At 42.6% G+C, this 22,078-nt stretch overlaps 1 protein-coding gene across 14 annotated transcripts in view; it reads left to right on the top strand.

Annotated features, from left to right (window-relative positions):
* Grk5 (G protein-coupled receptor kinase 5) overlaps positions 1 to 22,078 on the top strand; it is a 184,832-nt gene that overhangs the window by 108,649 nt on the left and 54,105 nt on the right. For all 14 annotated transcript variants that reach the window (XR_009594526.1, XR_009594530.1, XR_009594531.1 and 11 more), the window contains one exon: positions 10,884 to 10,996. Coding sequence is in view for 7 of the 14 variants with exons in the window: in XM_060391941.1 (XP_060247924.1) it covers positions 10,884 to 10,996 (113 nt within the window). In the remaining 7 variants the exon portion in view is untranslated. The remainder of the gene's footprint in view (positions 1 to 10,883; positions 10,997 to 22,078) is intronic.

The raw sequence follows: 22,078 nt of genomic DNA on the forward strand, positions 1-22,078 counted from the left end.
AGAAGCATGTGTTTGGGGTTCTGCCTCTGTTTATTCAGTGTTTGTATAGCTAAGAAAGCTTCAATCTAAAATAAGTGCTATTTGGCAAGAAGTGCTACTGCATGCTGACAAATTGATTGTACTCTTTTACTGAGATAAAAATGAAAATGCATGAGGCATTTTGTTTTCTTTGCCCCTGATGATTAAAGTGTCTACTTGGCTTCATGCAGAGAAGGCCCTTGAAGATTTATATGAGACACCTGTGTGACATCTATCACAGGCTTCTGGGCTAACAGAGCAACTCTGCCTTGTGGTGTTCAAAGTATCAGGTTACGCGGAGGAGGCTAGAATTGCTAGAGACCAGTAGGGTCTCTGTACTAGGCTTGGGTGGGGGTCTTTAAATGAGGATTTTGGAATTTTAAAGAAAGATTTATTTATTTTGGGGGTGGAGAGATGGCTCAGCTCTTAAGAGCTCTGGCTGCTCTTCCAGAGGACTCAGGTTCAATTCCTAGCATAAACGTAAAAAAAAAAAAAAAAAAAAAAAAAGCACCAAAAAAAAAACAAACTTATTTTCTTAAAAAAGATTTATTTATTTTTATTTTATGAGTATGAGTTTTTTTTTCCAGTGTTCATGTAAGTGCACTATATATATTCCTGTATATATATATACATATACATATATGTATATATATATACATCCAAAGGCCAGATGAAGGAGCACGTATCCCTTGGAACTGGGGTGGTTGTAAACCTCCATTTGTATGCTGGGAACCAAACCTAGGTTCTCTTCAAGAGCAAAAAGTGCCCTTTAACTGCTGGGGAATCTCTCCATCCCCTTGGATGTTTTTCAAGTTTTAAAACTAGATTTTATGTATGGGTTGGGTTTGCATATGACACTACAAGTGTGAGATCAGAGGACCATTTGCAGGAGTCAGTTCTGTGTGTATCCTAGGGATCAGATTCAGCTTGTAAGAGTTGGTGGCAAGTATCTTTACACTCTGAGCCATCTGGGCAGCCTAGGGTCTGAAGTTTTAATAAAGGACTTGCCTTTACTCACCTGCTGCTCACATGGAAGGGACTTTGTTTTCTGTAAGGCTGAACATAGTCTGGTCTAGCATAGGGAGAAATTTGGAATTATATGAATTAGAATACACCCATTTACCAGCTACTGTTGCATTGGTTTTCATGTAGCCCAGGCTGGCCTCAAAAGCCTAGGCATATAGAGCCAAAGATGGTTTTTAACTTTTGACTTCCTATTTCTACTCCTCAAGTGTTGGAATTACACGTTTGTACCAGTATGCCTGGTTCATGTGGTATTGTGGATCAAACCCAGGGCCCGTGTGTGCTAGACAAGCACCAACTCAGCTAGAACTTTAGCTTCCCCATCCTTTTAAATTACAGGATTTTATATTGTACCTGAAACTTACTTTGTAACCCAGGCTGGCCTTGAACTCAGTGTCAATCTCCTGCCTCAGCCACATGGCCTGTATTATTAGGTCTTAATCTGTTCATCTACTGGATCAGCAAAAGTTATTGTTCATAGCTCTGTGTATGGCTCTGTGCTAGGTGCCTGGATGTTTGAGAAGTCAGGCAGCCTACTTCCCTGCTGGCTCTAAGGCAGGCTAACCCTGTTTATATTTCTGTCCTTTTAGCTTAAAGATTCTCCTCCATGTTGGTACCAGCATAGGAATGTGCTGTAAAATGCAATTCCAATATCCTGTTAAAGCTAAGCATTGACTTTGGGACACTGGAGACTTGAAGGCTTCCTCCTTAAAGGAATACCAGATTTGTTTGGACAAGAGAAGTATAAACAGTATCCTAGTGGACAACTGTTCTCAGAGCTGCTACTTCTTTAATCATCAGTATATTTATTGGTGATCTCATAAGAATGTAGTCTTCCCAAACATGATAGGGGAAAGATAGTAAGACAGAGAGGACTTATGACTTATGAGGAGGCAAGGCTGCTGCTTAGTACAGTAGCCAAAGGCATGAGACAAACTGTTAAGTTACACAATCTTGTGTGGTGCAGGCTGCAGAGCTGAAGGTTCAAGAAGGTGAAGTCAGATCCAACTTTCTGTAGCAAGACTGGTGAGGGACATCTTGAGTCATTCTCTTAGCTAGCCTTGTCAGTCCATGAAGGGTGACAGCCAGTTCTAGGCAGTCATCTCTTAGAGTCATTTCCTAGATCATATCTCCTGTAGTCATTTCCTAGATCATATCTCCTGTTAGGGATTCTCTGGACTGAGAGGGCAGGGGCAGCCTAGACCTAAATGGACCAAAAGACATCTGGATTACTTAATGTCTTTAGTTACTTTTCCTGTTGCTATGATAATAATAATATCCTGACAAAAGCAACTTAAAGGAGAAAGGGTTTATCTTGGACCATATTTTGAGGGTACAACCTGTGATAGCAGGGAAGGCAGGTCAGTAAGAGCTTGAGGCAGCTGGTTACATTGCACCTACAAAAAGGAAATAGGGAAATGAATATTCCTGCTCACTCACTTTCTCCTTTTAATTTGGTCCTGAACCACAACCCATGGAATAGTGCTGCCCACAGTGAGCAGGTCCTTTCATCTCAGTACAGACAGTCCCTCACAAACATGCTAAGAGGCTTACCTAATCCAAACACTCTCTTACAGGCATACTCAGAGCTTTGTCTTCTAGGTGATTCTAGCTCCTGTCAAGTTGATATATTAACTGTCACACTTGGGTACTTCTTGTTCCATTTAGGTTGCTAGCTGGTGGCATTGATATAACATCAACTACTTCTTAGACTCCCTGGTCCTTGTCTATTGTTACTGTGGATTTCAAGAAGCTAAGAAATGTAGGCTAGTTCTATAGTCAGCAGGAATTGTGGTCAACCACAGCACTGTCTCTTGCTGGCTCCTTGAGCTCATGCTACCTCTGATTAGGGCTTCTGCCAGATTGATCATGGAGGGGTGTTGAGGGAATGGCCTGAGATTTGGAAGTAGGATTGTTGCTCTCATTGGTTGCTGCTCCATTGCTCAATCATTTTATGTACATACCTATTCTTCTACTTGAGCCAAGTGCTGTTGCAGGTGCAGTGAGCCAGACCTTATAGGGAATGTAGTGTTGGAACCACCCAGTAAACTTTCACAAAACATTCATGCTGCCCTAGAGTTGATATAGTCTGTCTGGGTGTGTACTGGGTATTGCCACTTCTAAAGCTGTACAGGTTTGAGAGAAAACAACAACAAACCAAATAAACAAACAAATGAAAGAATGCCCTCTAAAGTGGATGGTATCCCTAGGATTTTTGCAGGAGAGCACCAGGGTAGAGAGCAGCAATTACCCTAAGCCAGGCTGTCCTGGTTATTCTGTGGCAGGTCTGATCCCAAATTGCTGGGAGGTTCTGCCTCAGGCTTACAAAATAAAACAGAGTTCAGAGCACTACATCATGTTTCTTGCCCCTGCACAAAATTGGATGGCTAATAGTCACAGATTTTTGCTTTCCAGGCTCTTCATTGATTTTTCAGCCCGGCCTTTAGAAGTGTTGGGTTTTTTTTTTATCTGAAAATTTCAACATTTATAAAAATAGAAGTGAGCACAGGTTGTGAATTTGTGTTTCCCACTTGCCCCAACATTCAAAAGAACCAGCACTGACATACCAGGTGACTTTTCTGTCACATGGTATTTTGTCCTCTGAGTATTTTGCAGAAGTGAGGTTTTTGGGTAGAGGAAAGCAGTTCAAGTTCAGTGTTTCCAACCTCTCCTTTTGGAATTGGCAAGCGTCAGACCTGAATCTGACCCAGATCCTGAATCTGTCTCTAGTTCTTCCTAGGATTCTGAGCCCATCACCCCTAGCTGTTTTTCCCATTTCCCTCAATCCCACCGTTTAATTTACCAGTCCTTCATCCCATTGTCACTGTGAGAAGATATCCAAGTTCTTTGCTTTTTTTGTACTTTAATAATGAGGAGGAGGTAATGGCCTAACTCTGAGGTTATAGTATTTTTTTAATTTTTATTTTTTAATATTAGTTACAGTTTGTTAACTTTGTATCCCTGCTGTATCTCTCTCCCTTTTTCCCTCCCAATCCCATCCTCCCTCCCTCATCTCCTCCCTGCCCCTATATCTAAAAGATGCTCAAGTACACAACAAGGACATTTGCTCAACCATGTTTGTAGCAGCTTTATTCGTAATAGCCAGAACCTGGAAACAACCCAGAAGTCCCTCAGTTGAGGAATGGATACAGAAATTGTGGTACTTTTACACAATGGAATACTACTCAGCAATTTAAAATGAGGAAATCAGGAAATTTACAGGCAAATGGAGGTTATGGTGTTTTAAAGAGGTACCAATATGAATGCAATATCTCCACACCATGTGAATCTCAGCCTTACCCCTTCCTAGACTTCCAGGTACCTTTCTGATGTGCTTGAGGGGGACAAGCCAGAAACCTGCCCCTGCAACCCCTGACACCCAGATCTTCAAAGCCACAAGCCAACACTTTTTTTTTCTTCCTACTGGCAGCCTGGGCTCCAGAAATTGTTGGTTTTAGCGTGCAGCTTGTATAAGTGCCACTGACCATGTAAAACCTAGGCTTTCTATTTATGATATTTCGAAGATATGTGACAATCACAAGGAATTAGTAAAACTACAGGTCAGGATGAGGGGATAAGAAGCACAGCAAGATGATGTTTGTTGAGGGTGTGTTTGTGTAGTGTGCCATGGCATTTTCATTCATATGAAACATCATTCTTGAAGTAATCAGAACCTGCTCAACTATTACTAACCTAATGCCAAATGTTTCCCTTTTTCTACTCTTTCCAAGGGACAGACTGTGAGGAACTGCCCTTACTCAGGATGCTATCACCCCACTCCAATATCACAGACCATTTTTCTTCAGAGCAAAAGCCAGACTGCTTTTTCCAGTATTGGCAGGAATTTTTGATAGAAAGCTTATTCCACATCACTTTTTCTGTTTATTGTATCAGACCTGGAATATGGTAAAATGGAGGTTTGTGGACTTTAATCCAGTCTCCATATGTGTTTCCTACACTGTCTTAGGGACCACGAGGAACTTAACTCCTTGCCAATAACCTGGTACTTCAGGGAAGCGAAATTAAATCAAGTATAATAACATGGGTATCTAGCTGGTGGAGAGATGGCCGCAGGAAACCTTTTTGAAGCTCCCCCCCCCCCCCCCACTGCCCAGTTTACCATAACATGTGGTTTCATTTCAGAGGGCTCCGGTGTTAACATTTCCATTTCCTCAGGAAGCCACATTTCATTCTTGCCCTTACTCCTGAAATGGAATCTACATTTTCTTTGGCCCAAGTTCAAGGAATGCCTGGGGCAACAATGAAAACAGTCCTAAGCAGGATTCACTCATGGTGACCCCTCCCTATGTCGCCACCCATGGGTGTTCCCTGCTTGCTCCAGAAGGATTGCAGCCAACTCTCTCAAGATCCCAGGAGGGTGTTGGGTGGCCACTGTGTTGCACTCGGGTCTTGTGGCCATCAGAAGGGAGCCCTGCTGTCTTCTGTGTCTGTGTTCTACCCTTTTGTTGAAAGATCTGGTTGCCCTCTAAGTGCCCACATACCAGAGTCTTAATTAAGAAAGTATGTTCCCATTTCATGTAACTAGAAAAGAATGAAAACAATGACAACATTTATTTGTCTTCACTATCAATATCATTCCTGTTCCTGAGCCTTAAAGGAATTATCTGGGTTGTAAGATTTTAACCTCAGGCATGAGCTATAGAGAGATGCACAGCTTCTTTTGGAGAGAGGGTCTCCATGCAAGGCAAAGCTGGTAACAGAGCCAAGAGCTTGGATACAGTGGCTCAGGACAGAGAAGCAACTCAGCCAGAGAGCCTGTTTTCATGTTGTCAGGGAGTCAAGCCTCTTTTCATATGTTCCATTTACTTACCTTTCTGAACCTTCAAAGCAGTAAAAGCCATCCATCATTTCAATCACCTGTCTTCCTGGATGCTGGTCACATAGGTCAGACCATGTTCTGGGACTGGGTGGGGTGCTCCCATGTGTTGCTGGTAGCCCTGGTGGCAGCAAGCGAATTGAATAAATGTTCCATGGGGCAACCAAGCCTCAGGAAAGGGATTTATCCAGGGCCACTTGCTGACTGTCAGCATTATATTCTGTATTTGGGTAATCCTGTTATAGAGGTGCTGTCTCAAGCACTGTCGTCTCTAAACACTAATATCAATTGCAACTAACTGTTGTGAAAGACAGCCATGATATAGACATGGCTAAATCCCTACCCAACTGAGGACTTCTGAGCCAAAGGATAGAGGAAGGACTTAGATCCCAACATATCACTAGCTCCATAGGAGTTCTCACCCAGTCAAGCAGCAGGTCTGCCTCTGGGATACAAGAAGGATGGGATGCTTGGATATTTCTGAGCTGCTAGACTAATCAGCAGTGAAAACATAGTTTCTGGAATCTCTGTGCAGATCCTGCTTTGTGGTGGAAGTGGAAGCAATACTGCTTGTAAATGGTGCAGGAGCTTGCTGTACAGAGCACTTAAGAACAGGCAAAGATTTTGTACATAGGCTTTCATTTTGAGTCATCCAAATACTGTTCAGGGCTGAAAGGCTTATTAAATATCCCATTTTTGTTATAATAAACTGAAATCTAAAATAAATTAGCTTAAGGGTAAAAGGGAATCTGTTGGTTTATGAAACTAAAAAGCTCAGAAATAGAACCCATGGCTTCAGGCATGGCTGGATCTAGACCTTGGATCTAGGTCCAGATCTGGGACACTTCTCAACTTGGTGTAGCTCCAGTTTCATTCTTCAGTTTTTTTCCCCCTAATAACCACAAAGTAGGCACCAGCAGCTCCAGCTGTGTGTGTGCCTTTACGATTTCAGGAAAAAAAGTTCTAATGTGGTGATGAACACCTTTAGTTCCAGTACTTGGAAGGCAGAGACAGGTGGATCTCTAAGTAGGATGCTAGCCTGATTTACAGAGCAAGTTCCAGGACAGCCAGGGCTACACAGAGAAACCCTGTCTCAAAAAACCAAAACCAAAACCAACAAAAAAAATGTAGGAAAAGAAAAGACCAAACAGTTTCTTTTTTTAATTTTAATTCTGCTGCCTCTAATCTGTGTTAACTATAGACATACTTTGACTCTCATACCAGTTCATGTGGTATGTGGATCCAGGTGCATGCTCAGGAGACTTCACATTCCATGGGTTCTAGGCAGTCAGGTATTATTAGACTTGGTAATGGTATAGTAGTTTACACATGTGTCTTTATCTATAATAGGCTAGAAATTTAAGAGTGTTCCCTCTGTTAGGAAGGAGGAACTGTTATAAGCTGGGGCAGTGTGTTAAAACACAGATCTGGATCCCACATGGAGAATTTAGATCCGGTTAGTGATCTCCCGTTCCTAGAGGATGAAGACATGTCTCTACTTGGAGCAACACTGCTGTTGAGTGAGGCCATAGTTAGGATCTTTTTATTTGATGGCTGAAGAAACAAACTTAGATAACTCAGGTTGTATGACTTAATTCTTTTCTTTCCTTTGGTTATCTTTATTGAAATGTAACTGCTTACCTGCAGTGCAGTCACCAATTTCAAGTATAATGAAATGACTTTTTATAAGTACTTACAGCCATGCAATCACCAGAGTCATGAAACGTAACATTTTCATCTTACTCAAAGCTCCTTCATGCACCTCTGTCATGAACTCCCTGCTTTCCCACTATTGTTCTGATTTTAGTCACTGTGAATTTGCCTCTTTTAAGTTTTAGACTTATAGAATCAACTGTGCATGTCTATCTTTGGCTTCCAGGTCTTAGACCCACACAGTGCTGCTTGGGTTCATCCATGCTGTGTTTGCTCCTGATGTCTGTCTGTGTGGGTTGAATGATAAGTGGTATTTGATTGCAGAAATGTGGCATCTCATGGTGTGTGTGTGTGTGTGTGTGTGTGTGTGTGTGTGTGTTTATTGATGTATGTTCTTTCCAGCAGTCAGTGGGCTCTGGAAAGGGTTTGGGTTTCACTTGGAATGGACTTGGCTTTTCTGACTTCAGACCTGCTTTCCCTTATGGTTATATGCTCAGGTGACAAGCATAGTACTTAGTAGCTCCTCCTTAGATTTTTTTAAGACAGCAGATATTCCATGGCCTTAGGAAGGAGACAGCTGGGGCTGGAGAGTTGGCTCAGAGATTAAGAACACTTGCTGCTCTTCCAAAGGTCCTGAGTTCAATTCCGAGCAACTGCATGTTGTCTCATAATCATCTACAGTAAGATGTGGTATACAAATAAAAAAATAAATCTTTTTAAAAAAGAAAGAAACTAGGAAGGAGACAGCCGAATATAAGGAATCAGATCAGCATCACATTCATTACATTGTAAAGGGGTGCGATCAAATTGTGGCTTTCCACTTACTTTTGTAAATAAAGTTTTATTAGACACATCATACCCATGGACAATTCATACAGTGCCAGGGGACATTTCATTACAATTCCATTGTTGAGTAATTATGACCAAACCATATAGCCTTCAAAAGCTAAAATACTTACTATGAGTCTTACAAAATGTTTCCAACCGTTGCCTTAGATTCAGGGAGGGGAGACACCAGACCAGCTGTTGCCACCAGGAGAGGACAAAAGCAGAGCTTTGGAATACTGGGTAAAAATTAGCTTTAGTCTTTGAGCTTGGAGTCTATCTTGAGACCTACTTGGGAAACTGGCCAACAAGGAGGGCTCCAATCTGTGAAGGGACTCAGCAGCTGAGCATTCTGATGCCTTCATTTTCTAGATGAGAAACTCAGGCCCATGTGCTGCAGCATGATCTGGTACTTTATCTTTGAGTGTTGATTACTTTTCTTCCCTGAGGTCTGCTTGCTGGCTTTTATGAGCAGACTATCACATACCCCAAATGTTGCTATGTAACCTTGCTCCAAATTATTTCTGATTGGCTAAATAAATACCTACACCTGGGCAGGGCAGAAGAGAAATAGGCAGAGCTAAAGTTTGAAGGCTTGAGAAAGGATCACAGGAAGGGAGACAGGAGAGAGACCCACAGGAGATAGGAGGAAAGGAAGTAGAAAAACTGGCATGGGTTTGCATAAGGAAGAACCATGTGACGGGGAGGAATTACTCTGAGGATCATCATGGCTAGAGAGAAGCAGCCCAAATGGAAAGCATGTGCAAGTATTTATATTATTTTGGATGGGAAGTAGCCCAATAGGAATGATTAGAGCAGATGGCATGGGATGTGGGACTGGGAGATATCTAGGTAGTTTAGGGGGTTAATATCTGCCCAGCCACAAGTGAAATAAGGCTTATGAAAAATCTATCAGGTGTTCTTATCTTTTTTGATATGGTAGAGGGTTAAATAATAACCGATGTAATAATTATATCTATGAATTGATAGTAAATATTAATAGTCCTTTATTTTCTACAACACCCATGATTATATGGAGTGACAACTGAGACCGCTTCTGGTCAGTACCTTTCCTCTATGGTGTTCTTGGGTTGTAAGAGGCCCAAGAACCTCTTAGCACCCAAATTTTCGGAACAGAGCCTTTGGTCTTGTTGTGCCTTCTGTTGGGTGACATCTTGGCAAATGTCAGCCTGACCTGAGAAGAGAGAGAGTGAAGAGGCTTGCTGGACTGTGTGTTTGAACATAGGTATTGAGACAGTTACACTTATCATCAGGTAAATTCATCCTCCTGCTTAACATGACTTGTCATTATGGCTGGAAGACAGATGACTGATTGGCTGTTGAGTCACTAACCATCTTCAGAAATTAGGAGGCACCAGCATCCCAGAACCAGAAGGGATTTGTTCAGAGTTGGAGAGAGGATGTTCCCTAGAAGAAAAGATGGACTAGACTACAAAAACTAATAATTATATCCAGGTCCTCCTTTGCTAGTGGACGGTTGTCCCTGCTCCATAACTGCTGAGCACTAAGATTTTCTTTTCCACCAAGCTGATTCCAAGCTCTATTAGTTTGAGGGACAGCTGCAGATTGGAAAGACCAGAATGCCCAGTGCTGGGGAGCATCTGAGACAGCATGCCTCAGTCATTGCCTCAAGCATCCTCTGACCAGGGAAAGCTCAGAGAAGCTGTAGTGTCATTGTAGGGAAAGAATCCTGGTCCCAGCCCCAAATATGCACTTTGTTTTTCATAGGAGGCAAAAACAAAGAGGGTCAAAGAGAGGATAGGCTGAGCCTATTGAAGTAACAAACCAGTGCTAGATGCCTTGGGCTAGATGGCTCACCTTGTTTCTTTTTGAGAACCTTATTAGTAACTTAGTGGCTGAAGCTTAATCTTGTTTCTATGCTTGTTCATCTGGGAATATTCATCAGTTTTCATTAGAAACATCCAAAGAGTGGACATGAGTTTCCTTAAATAGTTTTTTCGGGTGTGGGGTGGCTACAGGCGTGTTTGATCCAGAGATCTGGATATTACTAGGGACCAGCTCTGCTTCTTGTCATATTCTTAGTTCTGAGCTCCTGGTTCAGCCTCATTCTCACAACAGCTTTTCACAAAAGGTCAAGGACACTATCGTAGGCCCTGGCCCCAAAGCAAGAGAGAGTATGCCAGTTGGGTTGGTTTAGTCCATAGTCCTGATACCTTCACCGACCAGAATTAAGCTTTGTTTCATGTTGTTTGGCCAAACAGGGAATAGAGCCATTATCACCAGAACCACTGATGTCTCCTTATAGAAGGAGACTGTACTGCAGTCTGTACTGCAGAACAGAGCCAGTTGTGGCCTGGCACCATTCTCTGTTCTAGACTTCTCTTTCTGAGTGTGCAAACCCTACAAGACAATGGCCTCCATTTACCATTATCTTGTTTCATCTAACTAGGACTCTGAACCCAATCGTAGAGTAACATATGGCCCTTCCTGGTGCTCCCCTGGTCTCATCACATACTTTTTTTTTTTTTTTTTGTCTTGTCTCCAGACAGAGATTACTACAGTCTATGTGACAAGCAACCAATTGGGAGACTGCTTTTTCGACAGTTCTGTGAAACCAGGCCTGGACTGGAGTGCTACATTCAGTTCCTGGACTTAGTGGTAAGTCCCTGCCAAGTGGTCCTTGGGTCTTTTGTGATCAGCAATTAGTTTTGTCAGGAGGAAATAAACATAGTCCGATGGTTTTGAAACATGAAGAATCTAGACTATTGTTCCTTGAGAAACTGAGAAGGTTCTTTCTGAATGTGCACCTACATGTCAGAAGCGGGCAGTAGAGGGTATGGATGGTTGTGAGCCACCATGTGGTTGCTGGGAATTGAACTCAGGACCTCTGGAAGAGCAGACAGTGCTCTTAACCACTGAGTCATCTCTCCAACCCCTAGGAAGGTTCTTTTTTTTTTTTGCATTCTAAAAACATTACTATTTATTGAGTTATAAGATAAACAGAACAAGAGTAAAAAGAGGGAGTAGAGAATATAGAATATTTTTTTTTAATTTTTATTAATTACACTTTATTCACTGTAGCTCTCTTCCTCCTCCCCTCCCAACCCCTCCCTTCCTCTTCCTTCTCCACACATGCCCCTCCCCAAGTCCACTTGGGGAGGTATTCCTTTCCTTCCTTCTGATCCTAGTCTATTAGGTCTCATCAGGAGTGGCTGCATTGTCTTCCTCTGTGGCCTGGTACAGCTGTTCCCCCCTCAGGGGTTGGTGATCAAAGAGCAGGCCAATCAGTTCATGTCAGAGACAGTCCCTGTTCCTATTACTATGGGACCCACTTGGACACTGAACTGCCATGGGCTACATCTGTGCAGGGGTTCTAGGTTATCTCCATGAATGGCCCTTGGTTGGTGTATCAGTCTCAGAAAAGACCCCTGTGCCCAGATTTTTTTGGTTCTGTTGCTCTCCTTGTGGAGCTCCTGTCCTCTCCAGGTCTTACTATTTCCCCTTTCTTTCATAAGATTCCCTGCACTCTGCCCAAAGGTTGGCCATAAGTCTCAGCATCTGCTTTGATACCCTGCAGGGTAGAGCCTTTCAGAGGCTGTCTGTGGTAGGCTCCTGACTTGTTCCCTGTTTTCTCCTTCTTCTGATGTCCAGCCTCTTTGCCTTTCTGAATGGAGATTGAGCATCTTAACCAGTGTCCTCCTTCTTGATTAGCTTCTTTAGGTGTACAGATTTTAGTAGGTTTATCCTATATTATATGTCTAATATCCACTTATGAGTGAGTAAATACCCTGTGTGTCTTTCTGCTTCTGGGACACCTCACTCAGAATGATCTTTTCCAATTCCCACCGTTTACCTGCAAATTTCATGATTTCCTTGTTTTTTATTGCTGAGTAATATTCCATTGTGTAGATGTACCACAATTTCTGTATCCATTCCTCAGTTTAGGGGCATCTGGGTTGTTTCCAGCTTCTGGCTATTACAAATAAAGCTGCTACAAACATGATTGAGCAAATGTCCTCATTGTGTGGAAGCTGTAGTCTTTGCAGTTCCCTTAACTCTTCCCTGTTCCTCCTTCTTCCCCCATGCTTTGGGACCATAGTCTTAGCTCCTTGACATCTTGATCCCTTATCATCATCTGTGGACTCTGCCTCAGTCCTGGTTCTGACATAGGCACTGCCTTCTTTTACTTGAATGATCAAACTAGTTCTGAACCATGACTGAGGATTAAAAACACCTGAGAATCTTAAAACTACCAGCGCCCTAGCCAAAACCCAGACTAATGAATTTGGATCTCTGAGAGTGGGCCCTGGTGTTTTTTATAACTTATTGTTATGAAAAGTTTCAAACTATTAAAAAAGTAAAAGTCAGCTGAAAAATGTAATGAGGGCCATGTGCCTTTCACCTTACTTCAGCAGTGTTCAGCTCCTGACTTCTACCCTCCCTCATCAGCAAATATTGGCTATCAAAATTGTTTCATTTAAGAAATTTTCAGTATGTATCTCTAAAGAGTAAGGGCTCTTTAAAACAAACAAACAAACAAACAAACAAAAAACCCAAATGACTAAGGGTTTATGTCTTAGTCAGTGTTCTGTTGCTATAAAGAGACTTCATGACCAGATATTTGGCTGGAAGCTTGCTTACAGTTTCAGAGGCTTAGTCCATTATCATCAAGGTGAGACGGGAAGGGTGGCAGCTTGCAGGCAGGTGCTGGAGCAGTAGCTGAGAGCTATATTTTGATCTACAGGCAGTCAGAGAGAAATATTGGGCTTCTCATGGGCTTTTGAAACCCCAAAGCCCATCTCCAGTGACATATTTCCTTCAACTAGGCCATACTTACTAAACCTCTGCAAGTAGTGCCATTCCCTGATGGTCAAGCATTCAAAGATATGAGCCCGTGGGGCCTATTCTTATTCAAACCACAACAGCTTAGGGTGTGCTTCAATGGTAGAGCTCTGGCCTAGTACACATAAAAGACCCGGGCTCCATACCTAGCAATGCATAAAAATAACATGTAGAAGAAGGAGAAGGAAAGACAAGAGGAACATTACAATACTGTTAATTACAACTAAGTATTTCTTTTTCTTTTCTTTTCTTTTTTTTTCTTTTTCTTTTTTTTTCTTCAAGACAGGGTTTCTCTGTGTAGCCTTGGCTCTCCTGGAACTCACAATGTTGGCCAGGCTGGGTATCTGAATTATCTCTTCCCAAGGTGCCTCTCCATGATCTCATTTCCCTGACAGATGCCTGCTTTGTTTTCCTAGTCCTGTTCACAAAGCCTTCCCCACCTCACTTTCCCTGTCTCCTATGTCCTTGTTACCTGTGTATATTTGCATTATTATTACAGTGTACTGACAGTGTATTGATGGAATATATAGCTATTGAAGGAAATTGTTGGGTCCAGATATGGCTGCCAGAATGGTAGCTCTTGTGAGACTGTGGGGAGGTGTTAATTTCAGTGTATGAGGGACTCCTCTTTTTCAGGATCTTTGGTTATGCCCATCAAACCCAAGGACTAATGGTCAAGCGTATACTAAAGCTCTCTGTGCATACCTACCTATTGAACCACATGGACTGTATTTTAGAGAGCTCTCAGTTTCCTTTCTTCAGAGACCCAGAACACTGTGATCCATAGCAAAGCTTTCACTTGAGCCTGGATGAGAAGCCCCAGTATCAAGCTCCTCATTATTCTTTAGCCTTTCATTTGTATAACACAAGTACTCTTTGCTAGTTAGAATTCTAGACATTTGGGATAAAGTGATGCAATAAACTAAGATCTTTGAACTTAGCCAGGAAAGGGTTGCCATATTCCATAAGCAATGAGGCCAGTGTTTCTAAACCCTAAAATGTGGCAAATAGAGTACAAAAAAAAAAAAATAACCAGAGCAGATTATAGTGTTGGTAGTAAGGAAAAGAAAGCCGGATTATAGTGTTGAGAATGGTCAGCATAGGTATTCTTGCAAAGGTGACATGTGACTGAAGACTAGATGGAGTGGGATTTAATAGGTAATGAAAGGGGTTTACAGATAGGGAGCCTGTAGTGAGAAGGCCTTTTGGCAAGAGTGTCCATGGCTGGAGAGGAAATCGAGCACAGGGTTAGAAGTATTGATTACACAAGACCATATACCTCAAGAACTTTGGCTTTTATGTTGCATGAAGTGAAGGAAACAGTGGGGAATTTTAGCAGAGAACTGGATGGCATCTGGTGTCAGCTGGCATAGGTGAAATATGAGAGCTCTGTGAAGAAGCCGTTTATACCAATCCAGATGAGAGCCACAGTGTTTGGGCCAACAGGGAAACTATAGGGACAGATGGTTGGATTGGGATTGGGGGTATGTCTTGAAGGCAGAATTCCCAGTGTTCCCTGATGAATGAGATGAGATAGAATTGTTGAGGATGTTTTCTCTATTAGTTGCTTTGGGTCAACAGAATAATTGACGAGCAGCTTAAGGAAGCAGATTTATTTTGGTTCATTATGGTGGGGAAGTCTTTGTGTCAGGAGCTTGAGGCAAGTGGTCATTTGCATCCATAGTCAAAAAGTGGAGAGTGATGGATACAGGTTGTCCTTGCCTCTGCCTCTCCCTCCTCCTATGCTCCTTCTTCCTTCTTCTTTAAAAAAAAATTTCATTCATAAGGTTGTGTGTGTGTGTGTGTGTGTGTGTGTGTGTGTGTGTGTGTGTGTGTTGGTGTTTTGGCTCTATGAATATCTGTGTATCATGTACATGCCTGGTACTCTTGGAGGCTGGAAGAGGATGTTGGATCTCCTGAGACTGGAGTTACAGACAGTTGTAAACAGCCATATGGGTGGTAAGAATTAAACTAGGGTCCCCTGGAATAGCAGCCAGTGTTCCTAACCTAAGCTGTCTCTCTAGCCCCATTTTCTTCTTTTTATATAGTTGGAGGACATGACTGGTGACATTCATATTTAGAGTACGTCTTCTTACTTCAATTAACCTCATCTAGATTGCTCCTCATGGGCATGCTTGTCTCTTCCATGATTATAAATCATGTCAAATTGACAATATTGGTCACCACAGTTTCCAAGTTCTGACCTAAGCAACGGGAAAATGAAGCAAGGCAAAGGCTGTGGGGAGGTTATGCTGAGGGAAGATCAAGAGTTTCATTTCATAGTTGGAGCCACTTCAGCATTCATTGGAGACGTTTAATAGACATGCATGTGAAAATATTCCAGGACAGATAGGCATCCAGATCTGGAGCTCATGAAGAAGGCTTGGCCTGGGAATGGAAAATGAGAAATTGTCACCATACTGCTAAGACAGAAAGCCTTGGGCTTTGAGGGCTCCTTTACCTAGCAGGTAGAGGGAGCTGGAGCAGCAATGAGAACCAATGTCTGCGAGAGCAGGACCTGGGTTGTTCCTCATCTGGCAACAGCCTTGAGACCTGTCTGGAGAGTTGATGAGACAGAGCAGGGTCAGGCTGAGATAAGGAGCTGGTGGAATTTTCCAGCCATGTTTTCTCTTAGGTGCATCTAGTCCACAAGAAGGTGAAAACAACAAAACAAAACCAAAAAAATCCTTAATAGATGACTGTTTTCATTCTGGTTGTACAGTCCTTCCCTTCTTACTGGGCCAGTACCAAGAGCTGTTTATTTGAAAGGAAGTGGGAGCCTGGTTCTTGCATTGAGTCAAATTCTCTCCATACACCTTGACAGAGTCTCCACTTAGAGGCTACCCTGTTCCCCTTAGTACTTTCAGCTGGGAATTAGTAAGTTCCTTTCATTGCCACTTGTTGTCATAATCAGTTTCTGAATCCCTCTTTTACATTTGAAGACTTTGCTGAGTTTTCTAGTACCAGTAGAACTTCTCATAAAAAAAAAATTGTTTTTCATCCTGACTGGATGAAAGAGGTAGGAGGTACCAGTATCCTTGGCATTGTAGTTAATTATCACCCCTAATACTTAGGGGCTTAGCCAGTGCCATTCTCAGCATTCTTGCTTCTCTGTTATATTTTCCATCAAGTAGAGCTTATTAAAAATAAGTTGTCCCTACAGGGCTGTGACAAAGTCCAGGAAGTGTTCTTTTCTATAGTTTCATCATCTGTGCTTCTCAGGTCAAGTACAAACTGTGGCTGTTTTCAAATGGGCCAGATAGTTTGACGTGAGTAGGTATAGAACCCTTGTGTGTTGCTCATCAGACAATGTAGCTAACTTACCACTGTCTGGGTTCTCAAGGAGCTTCCACAGTCCTCTCATCGAGAGGCAGAGTCAGCAATCTAAGTCTGACCTCTGGAAGGCAAAGAAGGGTTTGGTTATCTGTCCAGGGACTGGATGGTAGCTCAGGCTAGTGTCCACCCCACAAGCCAAGAGGATCTTGCCATGAGCATCTTCAAGATGGATGGGCTGGTCCCTAAACCTTCTCTCTGGAGAACTTAACCATTAGCTGGCCACTCATGTAAAACCCACATTTGGATAAGTCCTAAAGTTTGCTAGTCACTTCTTTGTGGGTGAGGGAAGGTTGGTGGATATTGAGCCAGATTTGATTGTTATGTGTTTATCAGATGTCTCAGGCAAGGCTGTCTTTTGTAATTGGGGGCTGCACAGTAAATGGAAAAGGCAAATTCTTTACCACATGGGAGCTTGCATTTTGGGGTCAAGAAAAGGTTTTTAAAAACCAGCAAATAAGAAAATCAACAAAGAGAAGCAAGCAGCACCAGCTGTAAGTTTAGAGAGCTGTTAAGAGTAGGAATCAACATTTTGCCGTGAGTCTGATTCTTGTATCCGCTCTTGAAGCTCTTTTTCTTCTGTTGCATTGTCTTGTCGAGCCTTGATGTGATGGATTTTTCTTTATCTCATTATATTTTATTTTGCATGTTTGATTGTTATCTCTTACAAGCCTTCTCTTTTCTAATGAGAGACAGAAAGGGAATGGATCCAGAAGGAGGCGAAGAGGGGAGACTCTGGGAATAGTAGAGGGAGGGGAAACTGTAGTTAGGATATATTGTATGAGAAAAGACTCTATTTTCAATAAAAGGAAAAAAAATATGAAAAGAACAAAAAAAAGGAGTAAGAATCAACCTATTAGCTCCTAGTCTGGTTGGTCAGGAACTCTGGGATAGTATAGCAGGTGTTCTTGGCTGAGGACTCTGGAAAGGTCACATCAGGATGTTGGCTGGATCTGCTCCTCAGTTATTCACATGGCTGACAAGTTGGTGCTGGGTGTTGGCAAGGAGCTTCAGTTATTCTCCTGGCAGCTCTTTCCATGGGATGGCTTGAGCATCTCCACACTATTGTTGGCTCTTTCTAGAGTAAGAAATAAAGTAGTATAGCAGTCTCAGAGCATCCATGCTGCTGTCAACAGTTACATGTGTTAACATGAGTCAGTATGAGAAGAAACTTATCCAGAACGGGAAATAAGGGTTATAAAGCCAGTTTTGTTTGTTGATAGTTACAAAGCTGATGTTATAACAAATGAAGCTTCTAATCAGGAAGTGCTAAAAAGTCAAGCCAAGGCTTTCATTGGCCTAAAATTACAGACGAGCACACGTAGTGGCTTTAAGCCTGTTTGTTTGAAGTGTTGTTGTAAAATGATCATTCCTACCTCATCAGAATACTAAGTATTCTACTTCTTTTTGTCTTTCTGCTACTGTTCTGATTTTCCTTGAGGGTCTTATATTTTCTCTTTTTGGGGGTTGGGGCGGGCAGGATATATGTGACCCAGGCTATTCTCAAACATTATATGTAGCTGAGGATGATTTTGAACTTCTGATCATCTTGCCTCTAGCTTCCAAGTGCTGTGATTAGAGTTGTACACCACCAAGCCTGGTTTTATGTGATGCTGGCAATTGAATCCAGGGCTTTATGCAGGCCAACCAAGTGCTCTGCCTGACCTGAGCTGCATCCCAGCCTAGGGGTCATACTTCTTTATATACAAAGAGAGACCTGTGGGATAATTGGCAAAGCCAGATATACTCAAGGTCATTTGAAAAGAGTGCTTCTTCTAAAATGGGGTCATCCAGTAGACACTTTTAAGCTTTCCCAGTCTCCTAAATTTCCCACTTACATATTCTAATTATATGGATGTCCTAGGATATGTATGTTCTAAATGATGCCAGCCAAAACTACAGTTGATTATTAGAGCAGAGCTGAGCCTATGAACTGAGCCATATGAGAGAAGCCTTTCTGTGGAGTCAGTGGACTGAGGGAAGTACTTCTATCATAGGAAAAAGCTTAAAGTAGGGAGCTGTTGGAGCTGGAGGGATGGCTCAGAGGTTCAGAGCACTGGCTGCTTTTCCATAGGACCCCAGTTCAATTCCCAGCAGTCACGTGGCAGCTTACAACCATCTATAACTGCAGTTCCAGGCGATCCAACACCCTCACACAGACATACATACAGGCAAGCATCAGTGCACATAATAGAATAAAATAAATCATTTTTTTTAAAGTAGGGAGCTTTTGAGTTGCATCAGAGGGTAAAAATCCTTGCTGCCAAGCCTGATGACCTGAGTTTCATCCCCAGTTGCCATCATGGAAGAAGAGAATCAATTCCTGAAAGCTGTTCTATGACTTATTCATGCATACCATGATATGCGTGGGACTGTGCGTGTGTGTGCATGTGCATGTGCACATAAATAAAAATAATAATTATATATTTTAACTTTAAAAAGGCTTAGAACTGGGTACTTGGCAAATGTATAACTGCCACATTCTCTACCATGACTTGTATAAGTGGGCCAGCCAGTCAGTACTGAGGCTGACTGTGAAATCTATACATATGTACACATGTGTGCACTCTTGCATAGGAGAAGAGGGGGTTTTAGGGAGACATGTTCCTGTTTCTTGGGTGTAGCTGTATTCTACTCAGTCTATAATTTGACTGTCTACTGGTCCTTGGTCCCAGAAGCCAAGAAAGCAAAAGTTTTACCTGAGTTAGTTTAGTCTGAGGTTCCTTTCATTCAGAACTAAGAATGACAGGCACAGCTTTTCTGTGGAGGTCTGATGAGCTTGGTTGTGGGGAACTCATTCTAGGGAGAGAAGGAAAAGCAGCCAGCAGGGAGAGGATAGAGGGCCATCTGAGGATGAGTCTCAGAAGAGGAATGTAGGACAGACAAAAGGTGATGTACCAAAGCTCCTCTGTCATGAGAGTCTATGATACTGGGACTACTCACCTCTATCTTGGGAGATCCAGTGTCTCTTTTCTCCTTGCTTCTGTTCAGTACCTGTTCTAACCTTGTCATTACTTATAGGCTAAGGTCCAAAAGTTATTCCTGGTAGTTTTAGTCTATACCCTAGCATAGATAGGAGTCTGTTCTTCCCTTCCTTCCACTGATCCTATCCCATGTATTGTGCCAAGATGACACAATGAATCTCTGATCTGGCCTGAGTGGGGTATTTGAATGAGGAACATTTGACAGCTTTTGAAATAGGCCAGATGCATCTGCTCTTGGACCTATGAGGGTGTTACCCATGTGGTAGCTCAATATTGTAGCTGTAAAGCAGAAAGGAGGCCAGATTGGGACCCACCCCACTGCATCATGGTGCAAACTATCACATGGGACTCCACAGGAAATGGATACTCACTTGAAGTGTGAATGTGGTTCAGAGCAGGGAAGTTTACAAAGTACACACAAGGTGAGAAGATTAGCTGATGTGCTCCGCTGGTACTAGCACCATGTTCTGACTTGCTAGGATGAGGAAAGGGATTGACACCGGAGCCTGGCCCATGAGAACTGGGTCTTCAAAAGGTCTGGGAATGAGATGCAAAGGTGGAAGGGAGTTGGGAAAACTACTTCACACTGTCAGTTCCCCTCTACTGGGTGGGAAGGACTTGGAGGAGCAGCACCTTTAGTTAGCACATGCAAATAACCAGGGCCAGTGTGGGTGGACCTTGGTGTTTTTTTCCAGAAAGGGCTGCTAGGACCAGCACTGTTGACCAGGTGTGTTACAGGCTTCTGCATTTCATGCTCTTGACCACATCAATAATTACAGAAGCTAGAGATAGCAAAGTTTCATGGTATGTCTGATTTCATCTTTCTGCCAGTGCTGAGAAGGTGACACTAAGTCAGCTGAAGTGAAACAGAAACTAGTATAGACTCTGCCTTTTTTTTCTCCCTAAAGACAAGATCACACTATAAAGCCTTGGCTGGTTTAGAGCTCAATATGTAGACCAGAATGGCCTCAAACTCAGAGATCCACTTGCCTCTGTTTCTCAAATGCTAGAATTGAAGGTGCATGCCACAACATCTAGCTTAGATGCTACTTTTGATCCAGACTTGCTCTTTTAAATATGGTTCTAAAAAAAAGTCATCTGAGAGAGAGGGCCTTTCTCTGCTAGGATCTGTTTTTCCTGGAAGTTTCTAAAATTGATGATGCAATTTGAGCAGGCCCAGAGCATGAAATGACAGGTTTATAAGCTGGGATGTCCAGTGATGTTGGTACTCTCTGGCAGTACAGAGATGACTAATCCTTTGTTGGCTGAATGCAATAGATCATTTCGCTCCTTGTGTTAGAGTGGTACCTGATCCCTTAGGCTATCCTTTATTTGTTATAAGTCATAGAGAAGCTGGTGAAATATTGCCTGCCATTTTTGTACCTAGAGTGAGTCTACGAGGAGAAATAGCCTCAAAGGGCACTGAGCTCTGGAATAGGAAAGATTCAAGTGGATAGGAAAGAGGATGTTTGGTATTTCTTCTGCTGAAGTAGTGGACATGGCCTGCTACCCACTATGGTGGGAGGGACCATCTTCAGATGGAGTTCAAAGGATACTCGTTGCATTAGTTTTTTTGTTTGTGTTTTTTCCCCTTGTCTTTTAGAAATAATGAGACCGGATCTTTTTTTTTTTTAATATAATTTTTTATTTATTACAGTTTATTCACTTTGTAACCCAGCTGTAGCCCCACCCTCGTCCCCTCCCAAGCTCACCCTAATTTCTTCCCTCCCTCCCTTCCTCCCTCCCTTCCTCCCTCCCTCCCTTCCTCCCTCCCTCTCTCCCTCTCTCCCTTTCTCCCTCCCTCCCTCATCTCCTCCCATGCATCTTCCCCAGTCCACTGATAGTGGAGGACCTCCTTTCCTTCCATCTGACCTTAGTCTATCAGGTCTCATCAGGACTGTCTTTCATAGTCTTCCTGTGGCCTGGTAAGGCTGCTTTCACCCCTCAGGGGAAGGTGATCAAAGAGCCAGCTACTGAGTTCATGTCAGAGACAGCTCCTGTTGCCCTTACTAGGGTACCCGTTTGGAGACTGAGGTGCCAGTGGCTACCTCTGTGCAGGGGGTCTAGGTTATTTCCATGAATGATCCTTGGTTATAGTATCAGTCTCAGAAAAGACCACTGTGTCCAGATTTTTTGGTTCTGTTCTCCTTGTGGAGCTGCAGACCCTTCCAGGTCTTTTTGTCCCCCCCCCACCTTCTTTCATAAGATTCCCCCCACTCTGCCCGAAGTTTAGCCATGAGTTTCAGCATCTGCTTTAATACCCTGCTGGATAGTCTTTCAGAGGCCTTCTGAGGTAGGCCCCTTCTTGTTCCTTATTTTCACCTTCTTCTGATGTCTATCTCATTTGCCTTTCTGAATGAAGATTGAGCATCTTACCCAAGGTCCTCCTTCTTACTTAGCTTCTTTAGGTGTACAGATTTTAGCATGATTATATACAGGGTCTTACTATGGAGAATTGGCTGACTAGAGATTCTCTTGCTTCAACCTCTAATGCTAGAATTATAGATTTATTCTATAGCACATAGCTATCTCTCTTTTCTGAAGTCATCGTCTGCCTGCCAATTTTGGAGCCAGATCTGAT

The sequence above is a fragment of the Meriones unguiculatus genome, chromosome 1, assembly GCF_030254825.1.
Source record: "Meriones unguiculatus strain TT.TT164.6M chromosome 1, Bangor_MerUng_6.1, whole genome shotgun sequence".
NCBI classification, from domain to species: domain Eukaryota; kingdom Metazoa; phylum Chordata; class Mammalia; order Rodentia; family Muridae; genus Meriones; species Meriones unguiculatus.